The sequence below is a fragment of the Ursus americanus genome, chromosome 30 (assembly GCF_024610735.1).
Source record: "Ursus americanus isolate L20-20 chromosome 30, mUrsAme1.1.p, whole genome shotgun sequence".
NCBI classification, from domain to species: domain Eukaryota; kingdom Metazoa; phylum Chordata; class Mammalia; order Carnivora; family Ursidae; genus Ursus; species Ursus americanus.
The window spans coordinates 10194933-10207729 of record NC_142156.1 but is presented as its reverse complement, the minus strand read 5'-3'; the positions used below and the strand labels follow the sequence as shown (position 1 = coordinate 10207729).

At 43.6% G+C, this 12797-nt stretch overlaps 1 protein-coding gene across 8 annotated transcripts in view; it reads right to left on the bottom strand.

Annotated features, from left to right (window-relative positions):
• CIT (citron rho-interacting serine/threonine kinase) overlaps positions 1-12411 on the bottom strand; it is a 157844-nt gene extending 145433 nt beyond the window's left edge. For 7 of the 8 annotated variants that reach the window (XM_045791588.2, XM_087857288.1, XM_087857287.1 and 4 more), the window contains exons 1-3: positions 12343-12411; positions 11229-11486; positions 5876-6017 (exon numbers count right to left, since the gene is read on the bottom strand). In XM_045791588.2, the coding sequence (XP_045647544.2) occupies positions 5876-6017; positions 11229-11324 (238 nt within the window). In that variant the 5' untranslated portion in view covers positions 11325-11486; positions 12343-12411. Of the gene's footprint in view, positions 1-5875; positions 6018-11228; positions 11487-12145; positions 12319-12342 lie in introns of those variants that run through there. The other variant, XM_045791586.2, reaches the window with a different exon arrangement.
• Between the last annotated feature and the right edge of the window lie 386 nt (positions 12412-12797).

Genomic DNA, 12797 nt, shown 5'->3' with positions numbered 1-12797 from the left:
CACCCTGAAAACACCTCCTTTCTGTCCCTGGGGAATCAGGCAAGAGTGCTGGGTAGGTTGGAATAAATTCACCATGACCACTGTAAAAAATAAATCTAAGGCACCTTCATGGAGAATTCCAGGCAAGGATGAAAACTGCACAATATTTTCCTTTTGCCCTGACATCCCTGTGCCAAGGCCTGTCCTTCTTCCCTGCCCTTTTTCCAAGTTTCTTTCAGATCAGGTATTTGAGTTATGAATTATAATTCCCCAAATACGCCGGCTTGCCACTTTCTGGGTTGAACCTGATTTTATTATTGCTTGCACACAAAACCAACCTCTCTCGATTCTCTGCTGGGCCTTGGCTCCCCAGGTTGCTTATAGCATTTGTCCAACTTAACTCTGGATCCGTGGCTGGTAACCACCAGGCATTTCAATCACGTGAGTAGAAAAACTGCTACAGGCAAAACCACAAGGATACTCAGAATTCTGAGAAACCATTCCAAATGTCTATGTGTTTTCCCAAAGGCTTTGGATTATTAAGGTGCACAGGTGAGATACTAAACTCAAGTCTATGACGATTAAAAAAAAAAAAAAAGACCCTCACAACTTCTCTCCCTACCAGCAGCTTCTGTGACTCCAAAACCACATTCCACTTCAGCCCTGCACACAGTTAGTTACAGCATTTAAGAACTGAATATTGAGGTGGAAACAAAGACCCAAAGCACTGTAATGAAATGCAGTCAAAGCACGCCCTTGTCAGATAAACATCTGGACCAAGGGGCAAAAGCCAACACAGCTGAGTGTATCCCTTCCTCTTCTGAAACTCAGTCAATTCAACATCTCGATTTCTAGGAATTTGTCCTTCATAGAAATGTTAGCAAATGTTCTGGAAAAAGACACACAGCAGGATGCTCATCATGAGCACTGCTCGTAATAGAAAAATAACCAGAAATGACCTAAAGGTCCAGAGGCGCCTGGGTGGCTCAGTAGGTTAAGCCTCTGCCTTCAGCTTGGGTCATGATCCCGGGGTCCTGGGATCGAGCCCCACATCAGGCTCAACGTGGAGTCTCCCTGTCCCTCTCCCTCCTCCCCTTTCCCCCCGCCCCACACTCATGCTCTCTCTCAAATAATTAAAATCTTTAAAAAAGAAAGAAGGAAGGAAGGAAGGAAGGAAGGAAGGAAGGAAGGAAGGAAAGAAAGAAAGAAAGAAAGAAAGAAAGAAAGAAAGAAAGAAAGGAAGGAAGGAAGAAAGGAAGAAGTGACTAAAGGAAATGGAAAGTAGAATCAACCTAAAGTCCACCCACATAAAAGAATATCAGGCACATGAAGTAGCTCAATCTCCACTAGAACATACACTTTTTAAAGGCAGGGATTTTTTTCCATGTTGATCACTACTGTAAACCCAGTACCCAACACAGAACCTGGCACATGGCAAGTGCTCCATAAATATTTGTTGAGTAAATATATTGCTAAGTGAGCACAGCTAGTAGCAAAATATTACAGACATATGATCCATTTTGTGTGAAATGAACGAGTGATGTTAGAACAAACATGGAAAGGGTTGGTTGATTGCTAGAGCAGGTTGACTGGTACACAGGAGTTCATTACACTATTCTCTTGGACGTGCTTGAAAATTTCCATAACAGGGGTGCCTGGGTGGCTCAGTCGTTAAGCGTCTGCCTTCAGCTCAGGGCATGATCCCGGCGTTATGGGATCGAGCCCCGCATCAGGCTCCTCCACTGGGAGCCTGCTTCTTTCTCTCCCACTCCCCCTGCTTGTGTTCCCTCTCTCTCGGGCTGTCTCTCTCTCTGTCAAATAAATAAATAAAATCTTTAAAAAAAAAAAAAAGTCCATAATATTTTAGAAGGACCAAACAAACAAAAAAAAAATTGCAGTATTATGCACCAAACTGGTAACAGTGGTTATCTCCGACAGAGGAGATTTTGAGGGATATTCCCTCATTTTGACCTTTTATACTTAACTTTGTATAATGTTTACAATTAGTAAGAAAAAATTCTTAAAGTTATAATTCACCCATAAGTACTACAGCTGTGAACATACAGAAGCTTCTGCCCACAGTAAACGTAGCTGAAAGAGCACAGGATTGCAGCTACTGTCAAATCACCAAGAACAGTCCAATTTCAACAATTATCAACACTTCGCATGTTTTAATATCAGTTTACTTTTTACACAAATTCTATAATACAACGCTTAAGGATTTACCACTTTGTTCACTTAGCAATATAGTCATTCAACCGATACTTACTGAACATCTACCATGTGCCAGACACTGTTTTAAGCACTGGGAATAGAACAGTAATTAAGAAACAAAAATCTCTTCCCTGGTTCCCAGACGCAGGTTCCCTGCTCCCTCCCCTCCTTTGGCTCAAGGCTGGGGCACCTCTTCAGGGCTCTACCTTCCTTCTCATTTCCTCCAACAGTCCCCAAAGAAAATCTCCATCTCTATAACAAGATTCAAGAAACTTATGCAGTAGCAGCTGTTGGGCTCTCTTTCCCATGTGAAAATGAAGTTTACATTCCAAAACAGAAACTCAAGAAGGAAAAAAAAAAAAAAAAAAAACCAACAACAAAAAACCAGCCATACTAATGTAATCACCCTTTTTCAATCACAGCCCCTTGGCCTTACTCGCCAGGAAGCTTCTTCAAAAATACAAAACAATTCCTTGCAAGAGAATTCATTAGAAAAAGCTACATTTCGCTAAGCCTAACCCTTCTGATTACTGAAGAAATTTAGAAGATCCACTACTTTAAAGTAACCAGAGGGCAGGGGTGCCGGGTTACTCAGTTGATTAAGCGTCTGGACTCTGGATTTTAGCTTAGGTCATAATCTCGGGGTCATGGGATCGAGCACCATGTCGGGCTCCATGCTCAGCAGGGAGTTTCCTTGAGATTCTCTCTGCACCTCCCCCTGCTCACGCACTCTCTAAATAAATAAATAAATCTTTTTAAAGAATAAAAATTAAAAATAAAAAAATAAAATAACCAGAGGGCAGACTCCAGACTGATGAAGGTACCTGTAGATGGCTTGATAAATTGTCTCGTAATTTCCCCCCCTCCACTCCCCACTTGGAAATTTAAATATTTAAGAAAATACGGTGGGAGTTTATTCAAACAAATATGGAATAAAGAAAAGCACCCAAGTACATTTTAAAAGTAAAGACACACAACATATTAAATATATGTTGAGATCGATGGCTACCATTATTGATGGGGTTAACATTTATTACCTCTTACGTGTCTGGCAACATAAGAGTCTGTGGTCTGTGCACTAATTGATTCAATCCCCGCACAACCTTATTAGATATGCACTTTCCCCATTTTGCAGATAAGGAAACAGAAGAGACAAGGTACAGGTGAATTCCAAAGGTCACTGTGGTGGCCATACGCTGAATTTAGCTATTTAGCCCATCACACTGCACATCGTGGCCCAGTGTCTGCTCAAGGGGTAAGCAGATGACCCAGAGCAGAGCTAAATAGAATCTTTCCTGAGGACTGTACTAATATAGACAGTGGAAGATAAACGTTGCACAGGGTATGGCAGCCAGTCTCCAAAGATGGTGCCCAATGAATCACACGCCTCCTAGAATTCACGCCCTTGTGTAGTTCCCTGCCACATGGAATCTGGGTGGCCCTATGACTCACTTCAAACAACAGAATGCAGCCAAAGAGATCCTCTGTCCCTTCCACACCTAAGCCCTAAGAAGTCCTGGCAGTTTGGTGTTTTCGGAAACCCTGAGCTGCTAAGTAAGAAGTCGACGTCTCTGATAAATGGACCATGTAGATCAGAGGTCAGCAAGTTTTGCTTAAAGGGCCAGAGAGTAAATATTTTAGGCTTCATAGGCCATTCGGTCTCCATCACCATGACTCAAATGCCTCGTCTCGTAAGAAAGCAGCAACCGATTTACATAAACAAATGGGCATGGCTAACACGTTCCAGTAAAACTTTGTTTACAACACAGGTATCCCAGGCTGTCGTTGGCTAACCCTTGATGGAGAGACCACACGGAGAAGCCAGGTGGAGAGCACAGAGACAGGGAAAGACCCAGTCATCCCAGAGTCCCAGCTAAGTCCAACCTTCCAGGCAACTTGCCAGACATCGAGCAGGCCATCTTGGACATTCTAGACCAGGAGAGTCCCGGGTGCCTGCAATCTCAGCCAAAGTCACATGGAGAGGAAAAATCCCCAGCTGAGCCCAGTCAACCCACAGAATCATGAGAGGTAATATAGGGATTACTGTTTAGGCCACTATAGTTCAGGGTGCTTAGTTACACAGCAAGGTCATATAAGGGACGGTTTCTCACACTTGGCACTGCTGAAATTTTGGGCCAGATAATTCTGTGATGTGGTGGCCCATCACTGCAGGAAGATTAACATTGTCTCTGGCTTCACCGATCAGATGCCAGCAGCATCCTTCTCCCCCAGGTTGTGACAACCAAAAATATCTCCAGACATTGCCGAGAGCCAAGAGGGGGGCAAAATTACCACTCGTTGAAAAACACTGATGTAAGGTAATCAAATACAAAAGTGGGACACGGACACCAGCAGCCAATTACCCCACTTCAAGGAAGATAAGAACAGGGTGTGGGCATAATAGCTAAATCGTGGAAGGAGCCGAGATGCCCTTCAACAGATGACTGGATTAAGAAGTTGTGGTCCATATATACAATGGAATATTACTCAGCTATCAGAAAAAACGAATTCTCAACATTTGCTGCAACATGGACGGCACTGGAGGAGATAATGCTAAGTAAAATAAGTCAAGCAGAGAAAGACAATTATCATATGATTTCTCTCATCGATGGAATATAAGAACTAGGATGATCGGTAGGGGAAGAAAGGGATAAAGGAGGGGGGTAATCAGAGGGGGGAATGAAGCATGAGAGACTATGGACTATGAGAAACAAACTGAGGGCCTCAGAGGGGAGGGGGGTGGGGGAATGGGATAGACCGGTGATGGGTAGTAAGGAGGGCACGTATTGCATGGTGCACTGGGTGTTATACGCAACTAATGAGTCATCGAACTTTACATCGGAAACCGGGGATGTACTGTATGGTGACTAACATAATAAAAAATCATTTAAAAAAAAAAGAACAGGGTGTGGGCAGAGCCGATTTATGCCTTTCATAGGCCCTAGGCATGTCTGCCTTCATCAGCCCCTTCCTCCATTAAAAAAAAAAAAAAAAAATCGAGGGGTGCCAGTGTGGCTCAGTTGGGTAAGCATCTAACTCTTGATCTCAGCTCAGGTCTTCTCAAGGCCATGATTTCAAGCCCCATGTCAGGCTCCATTCTAGGTGTGGAGCCTACTTAAAAAAAAAAAAAGAAAAGAAAAGAAACTATTAAAAAAAGTCAAAAATTATATTTTACTGTGACATTAACATAAAGATGAATATAACCCCAAATCATTATACATTATTATAATCATTTTTTTCCTATTATTTCAAAATTAAATTAAACTAATGAAAAGAAGTTCAGTTTACTAAAATGAAATACTGTGGGCCCTAAGCACTGTGTCTGCTATGCCTGCTAGATTATCAGCCCTGAGTGGGTATAAGGATGGAACCAGAGGACATCGTTTAAGACCCTGGGACCAGCGATGCCGAAAGTTTGACCCAACCCTGGATTTCTCAGTTTCATGAGCCATAAATTTTGGCCTAAGCTAGTTTGAGTTGAGTTTCTGTCACCTGCAACCAGAAGACCTGACTTACCTGGTCTCCCAACTGCAGCAGGTGGAAACTGACCTTGAAACTGGGTCTGTCTTCCTCCGGGCAGAGTTCTTACCCACAACTACCAACCACTAGCTCATTTGGCCTCCAGCATCTTTGCAGTTTTATCTAGTAGAAAAGTTTTCAAGAAAAAGTTCTCCAAACTTACACTTCCGGACAAAGTTGCTCACGTGCTTGATCTTCATCAGAGCAGGCTGACTGCATTCTCCGAAGAGAACGAAGAGGGCATCTAATATCCCTTCTCGGGAAAGAGGAGACATCTGCTGTTGAGTCAGAAAGGGTGGTTTCCCCTAAAAACAGCAAACAGCAGATGGAGACACTGTCAATAATGAAAAGCTTTGATCAATAACATCCACACAGAGTAAATTACAAGCCACCAACTCTAACTGCTCACGACACACGCTAACAGCACAATTCTGAGGCTTCATTCTCTAAAGCGACATCAATTGAGAGTCATTACGTTATCACTTGTAAGATTCCATTACTGTGGGTTTCTTCTACCAGCACCCGGGAAGAAAAACTTCACAAGCATGCCATTAATAAGAAAAGGCTCTCCTTTCTTTTTTTTATTTTTTTTTATTTTTGAGAGAGAGAGAGAGAATGAGCATGAGCGGGGGCAGGGGGGGGTCAGAGGGAGAAGCACTCCCCACTGAGCAAGGAGCCCAATGAGGGACTGGATCCCAGGACCCTGGGATCATGATCTGAGTCAAAGGCAGACAATTTACCGACTGAGCCTCCCAGGCAACCAAGGACCGTCTTTCTTAACAGTCTGAGGCTCATGGAAACATTTACTCTGGACCCTGCTTGTTCTGAAATGTTTCCACCTCTCTACAACAGGACACAATGATAGCTACTTCTTTCGAGTGTGCCCAGAGGTTTGTTAATATAACTGCAGTTTCTTTAATTCACTCGAACAATCTGGAGTAGTATGGACAGAGTGACCATACTAAAGCTGAATTTGTTCATGATCTAGACCAACAGTTGCAAACTGGCAGACTATATCTAACCCACAGACAAGTTTTGTTGGGCCTGCAGCATTTAAAATAATTTGAATTATCTGCCAATATTGAAAAATCAGGAAATTTCACCCAAAAGAGGGGGTGGGATTTGGGGGTTCTCCTGAAACACTGGAGGACCGAGCCATATTGCCCCACATTCCTGTCTGGTGATGCTGAGCTGTGGCTGAGTGATGTTGCCCCTCTGGGTAGTGAATGTGTTCTGCAGATGGAAGACTCCTAGTCTTCCTGACTCACTCATAGTCACCGCCTGGCCCCCAAAGACAGGAGTTTGTAACCTCTGGTCTAGAGCAATGATTTCCATGTGCCAGGCTATGGGTGTGTGGAGGTATTTCTGCAAAGATGGCCACCTACAGGCCCTCTAACTCTGTAGGTGCTTGCCACCACTCCCGTCAACAGCTGGAATCTATTTCCCCTCCCCTTGAATCTGTGCTGTCTCTGTGCCTTGCTTTAAGCAACAGGTAACAAAAGCGACACTGTGCCAGTTCAGGGCAGAGCTCTAAATATGCCTAGCAACTTCTGCTTTTGCTCTTTTGGGAAGCCAGTTGACATGTAAAAAAGCTTAGGCTAGACCAGGGGTCAGCAAACTATAGCCCATAGGCCAATGTGCCCCACTGTCTGTTTTTATAAATAAAGTTTTATTGGAATGCAGCCACACCCGTTTATTTACATATTGTCTGCAACTGTTTTTGTGCTACAATGGCGGAGTTGAATAGCTACAGCTACCCCAAAAGCCTAAAATATTTATTATTTAGAGATGAAAGTTACAAGGCCTGGATTAGACTACTGGATAATGAAAGACCTCATAGAGAAGTCAGCTGGAGGCACACCGAGATGTTCCAGCACCAGCCAGGCTCCCAATACAATATGGCCCCTTAGGTGACCCCAGCTGATATCACAGGGCGGAACAGAAGAACTGCCTAGCTGAATCCAAACAATCCACAGAATCATAAGAAAAAATAAATCACTGCTGCCTTAAACTTTGTGAGTGGTTTCTTATACAGAACTGGATACTAGAAACAGACTGGCTACATTTGAACCACCTGAAGAACTTAGATAAAAAACAACAACAAAATTATCTGGTGCTGGGGAGCCTGGATGGCTGTCGGTTGAGCGTCTGCCTTCAGCTCAGGTCATGATCCCAGGATGGGATCGAGCCCCGTGTCTGGCTCCCTGCTCAGCAGAGAGCCTGCTTCTCCTTGTCCTTCCCGCTCATGCTCTCTCTCAAATGAATAAATAAAATCTTAAAAAAAAAAAAAAATTATCTGGTGCTATCCCTACTGAACTAGAACTTTACAGTTTGTAGCTTACAATCTGTTTTATTAATAAGCTCACCAAGAGATTCAAACCTCAGACAGGGATGTGAAGCACTGGGTCACAAGCCGCCATACCTGTCACTTTATAGTTCTGCCACAAACTCCAAAAAATAATAAGTCTTTGTTCCTTTGTTCTTTACTGAGTTTAGACTAATTGGAGCAACAGTTCCCAAATACGGTACTGACGCTTGACCAAGTGTTCAAGTCTGCCACAAAATGAGAAAAAATGACCACATGATGACTGGTCTGTAAAGCTAAATACATTCAAATTTTAAAATGATCTTTTATTCTGAAATCATGTCTTTCCTCTGTTGGTGTTTCTTATTTTTTTTAAAGATTTTATTTATTTATTTGACAGAGACAGCCAGTGAGAGAGGGAACACAAGCAGGGGGAGTGGAAGAGGAAGAAGCAGGCTTCCAGCAGAGCAGGGAGCCCCATGCGGGGCTCAATCCCAGGACCCTGGGATCGGGCCCTGAGCCGAAGGCAGACGCTTAACGACTGAGCCACCCAGACACCCGATGTTGGTGTTTCTTAAAATGTCCCTTCTTTATGAAGCGAAAGGACCAGAAGATAATGGCTTTTCTCTTTATCTGTCTTTTTACATCCTTCTTACATCCCTTACTTGGCAAAATAAAAAGCTGGCAAACCTATGTTGGCCTAGCAAATTTGTGAAATTTTTTGGCTCAGAAATCTTAATGTCTGCTGACCACCTGACATAAAACTCATTGGGAAGTTAAGTTCAATGTTAAGTAGAAACTAAGACCTGGGGCGCCTGGGTGGCTCAGCCGTTAAGCGTCTGCCTTCGGCTCAGGTAATGATCCCAGAGTCCTGAAATCGAGTCCCGCATCAGGCTCCCTGCTCGGCGGGAAGCCTGCTTCTCCCTCTCATACTCCCCTTGCTTGTGTTCCCTCTCTCGCTGTCTCTCTCTGTCAAATAAATAAATAAAATCTTCAAAAAAAAAAAAAAGAAAGAAAAAAGAAACTAAGACCCAGGGACGTCTGGGTGGCTCAGTGGGTTAAGTGTCTGCCTTTGGCTCAGGTCACGATCCCAGGGTCCTGAGATCAAGCACCGCATCGGGCTCCTTACTCCACAGGGAGCCTGCTTCTCCCTCTACCTGACACTCCCCCTGCTTGTGTTCTTTCTCTCTCGGACTAATAAATAAAATCTTAAAAAAAAAAGAAAGAAAGAAAGAAAGAAAGAAAGAAAGAAAGAAAGAAAGAAAGAAAGAAAGAAAGAAAGAAAAGAAAAGAAAAGAAAAGAAAAGAAAAGAAAAGAAAAGAAAAGAAAAGAAAAGAAAAAAGAAACTAAAGACCCAGTCCAAAGTATTCACCTGTATGGAAAACAAAATCACTACTCTATCTAAACCTCATTAAAATAATATTATACGGGGAAAGAACAGTATCCGTATACCTGGTTAGGCAAATGTTAGGTGTATGCTACACTTACAAATAATAGCTTTCCTGGGGACAGGGAAGAACTCATCATGAAAAAAAGATGAACTGGAGATTTACCCACAACCCTTGCTATTATAATGGCATTTAAATATAATACACACTTAATAAATTCTGACATACATTGGCAGTGTTGCCAATGGTTACACACCCAGCCTCTGTTGTTAGAAGAAAAATGGAGCCTGGCTCTGTCATTTACACGCAGCATGATCCTGGGCAAGTCCTTGCCTCCCTCAATATCTGTCTCTTCCTATTTAAAATGTAAATAAGAATAGTCCTATGTCTGTTATGAAGCTGAAGATAATCAGGAGCATGCTGGCTCTGTACCCAGCACTTTGGAAACCACAATTATTACATAAGGAGCACATTATATGCCTTCCATCAATTTTGTAATAAGCCAAAAAGCTTTTGGAGTAAAACATAAAGGGGCTAAAACACGGCAGCACTCCAGTCAGCTAGTGTTAGGGACAGACTATTCATTTGTGAAAAATACCTCATGACTTAAAATGACAACAGGAATGGTCCCACAGAACAACCTGAGCTTTCAATCTGTCTCCATTCTGATCTGTTTGAACATTCCTCAATACCAACATTTTAGAGAAAGAATGTCATCAAGAAAGTATCAGTATTTATCATCATAGAGGTATCCTTGCAAAACTTCCTAAATATAATTACTAAGTAAACATAAACTTATTATTATAACTAATATTATTTCGACACTTAGCATCAGTAATAGTTGCCATTTATAACCACTGGCTTACCAAGAACTAAGCAAGAAGCTAAGTACTTTACATAAATTATATCTCATTTCATCCTCATGATAACCCTGTGAATTTGGTGCTATGACCTCTATTTGAAAGAGTGGCAAACAGATGCAGAGAAGGCAACGGAGTCACCCAAGGTAACACAGCTAACAAGTGCTGAGGCCAGGATTCAAACCCAGATCTTCACCACTACCTATATTGTCCCCCTGACTTGTGAATACATAAGTCAAACAAGGATTTCTACATCAACAATGTTTCATCTACATCAAAAACAAAAGAATTAGAAATCTACTTGGAAATTATTTCCTGAGCTTTAACATTTCTGGGGTGACAGAAAGGTTCTTTAGCTTGAGCAGAACATGGGTTTCACAGGTGTGGGTATTTATCAAGCTTCTTTCTTTTTTCTTTTTTTTTTTTTTTTAATAAAGATCTCTTGAATTGCTTGAGTGGTTCAATGGGTTAAGCGTCTGCCTTCAGCTCAGGTCATGATCCCAGGGTCCTGGGATTGAGCCCCGCATCAGGCTCCCTGGACAGCTGGGAGTCTGCCTCTCCCTCTTCCTCTGCCTGCCAATCTCTCTCTCTGTCAAATGAATAAATAAAATCTTTAAAAAAAAAAAAAAAAAAGATCTCTTGAATGAAAAATAGGATTACACCTATAGCAGTTTTGGCCAAAAGAATGCCTTTGTTTGTTTTTCTTTCTTTAACAAAAGGACAAACCTCAGTACAGATGAGCGAAGTGTGAGAAACGATAAAAAAAAAAAAAAAAGATCTCCCTTCAAGGACAAGTTCTACTCCTCCGTCTGTACAGTGGCTCCTTTTTCCAATACTATCAGCAAGTATAAAATACCAAATGGGATTTCTCCTAGAAGATTAGCCTCAGTCCTGTAAGAATAAAAGTGACAAGGAGGTTCCAAGGAAACAAACACAGGTGAACAGAGTTGGCAGCCTGTTACCTGGAAGAAATGATTCAGCCTGGAGGCTCGGCTGGCAATGGGTTCAGCAGCACCAGCGTCCAGCAGATTCCGTGCTCCATATTTGAACTTCAACATCTCTCCAATGGTGAGGAGATATAGGAGAAGGTCAGGTGTGTACTGCCAATTTGAGGAGGAAGGGCTTGAAAGATCCTGACCTTCCTCAAGATGTCAGGGATAGGAAGGTGAAAACCAGCCACCACAAAACAGATCTTGAGAAGTTCAGTCTGGCCGTGGACACTAAAAAATAGATTTTTACTCACTGTAACAAGAGATAATACACTTATCTGACATATTCTCTTACAAATAAATTTATTATCTGCTCCACTGATAATGTAAGTTCCACAAGGGCGGAGACACAGAGCCCAGTACATAGCAGGTGCTAATACTTATTGAATGATTGAAATAAGCGAATTACATAGTATGTTGGAAAGTAATATGTGCTACAGGATTAAAAAAGAGAGAGGTAGGGGCAACTGGTGTGTGTGGGCAATTTTTAACAGTGTAGTCAGAGTAGACTTCACTGCGAAGGTAACATTTAAAGCAAGATCTGAAGGGGGTAAGCAGTAAACCATGCTGATGGGCGGGGGAGGCAGGAAAACTGTGCCGCGCAGAGGAAACAGCCAAGGCTAAGGCTCTGAGGCAGGACCTGACCTTGTCTGACAATAGCAGGGAGACGAGAGGGGCTGGAGCAGAGGGAAAGAGGCGGGAAGTAGGAGGTGACTGACGGTACCGAGAGTGTGAAGTCACTACACAGATAACAGGGAGCTGCCGCACTCCACTAGACGGAATAATGCAGGTAATGCTGACAGGGAACGAGGCAGGGCGGAACACACAGGAGACCCCCTCCAGGTTTAAGAACGGAACAATTCCTCCTGCCCTGGACACCACCTACATACCTTTAGGCCCTCTCGAAAGAGGGCGCGCGCACCGCCAGCCTGGGAAGACCCTCGGGCCCCCGGCAGCCTTGGGGGCGGCAGCACCACCCTCCCGACTACGGAAGGGAAAGACGGGACTGGTGTGGGTGGAGGCTGCCCTGCCCCTAGCCTTGCAGAGTGGGGTGGGGGAGAAGTGGGCGTGGGGGGTTCAGACTCACGCTCCGTGGACCCAGCCAGTCTGCGTTCCGCTCCGCCCCGCGCCTCCCGCCGCCGCGTTTGAACCTGGCGGACGGCGTGGGCGGGTCTCAGGCCTGTCCGGACCAATCAGAGTGCCCGCTCCTAGGACGACCCACAGCGTCCCAACCAAGCCCCACCCAAGTCCTTAAAGGGATAGAAGAAGTGAAAGGGAGAACCAATCCGATTGTTTCTTCCTCTGACTCTAACCAATGGAAAACGGGGAAGAATGAACCCGGCAGGGCAGCTCCTGAAAGTTTGAAATTGGCGGTTAAGCAGGATGCTACTTTTAAGGACGCGTCTGTTAGTGTCTAGGATCCCTGGGGAGGTCGCCAGGGCGCTGTCCTCTGCTATCATGGCCACTTGCGAGGAGGAAGGCAACCAGGCCACCCTGGTCTTGTTCCTTAAACCGGACTAAAGGCGAAATACTTGTTATTTG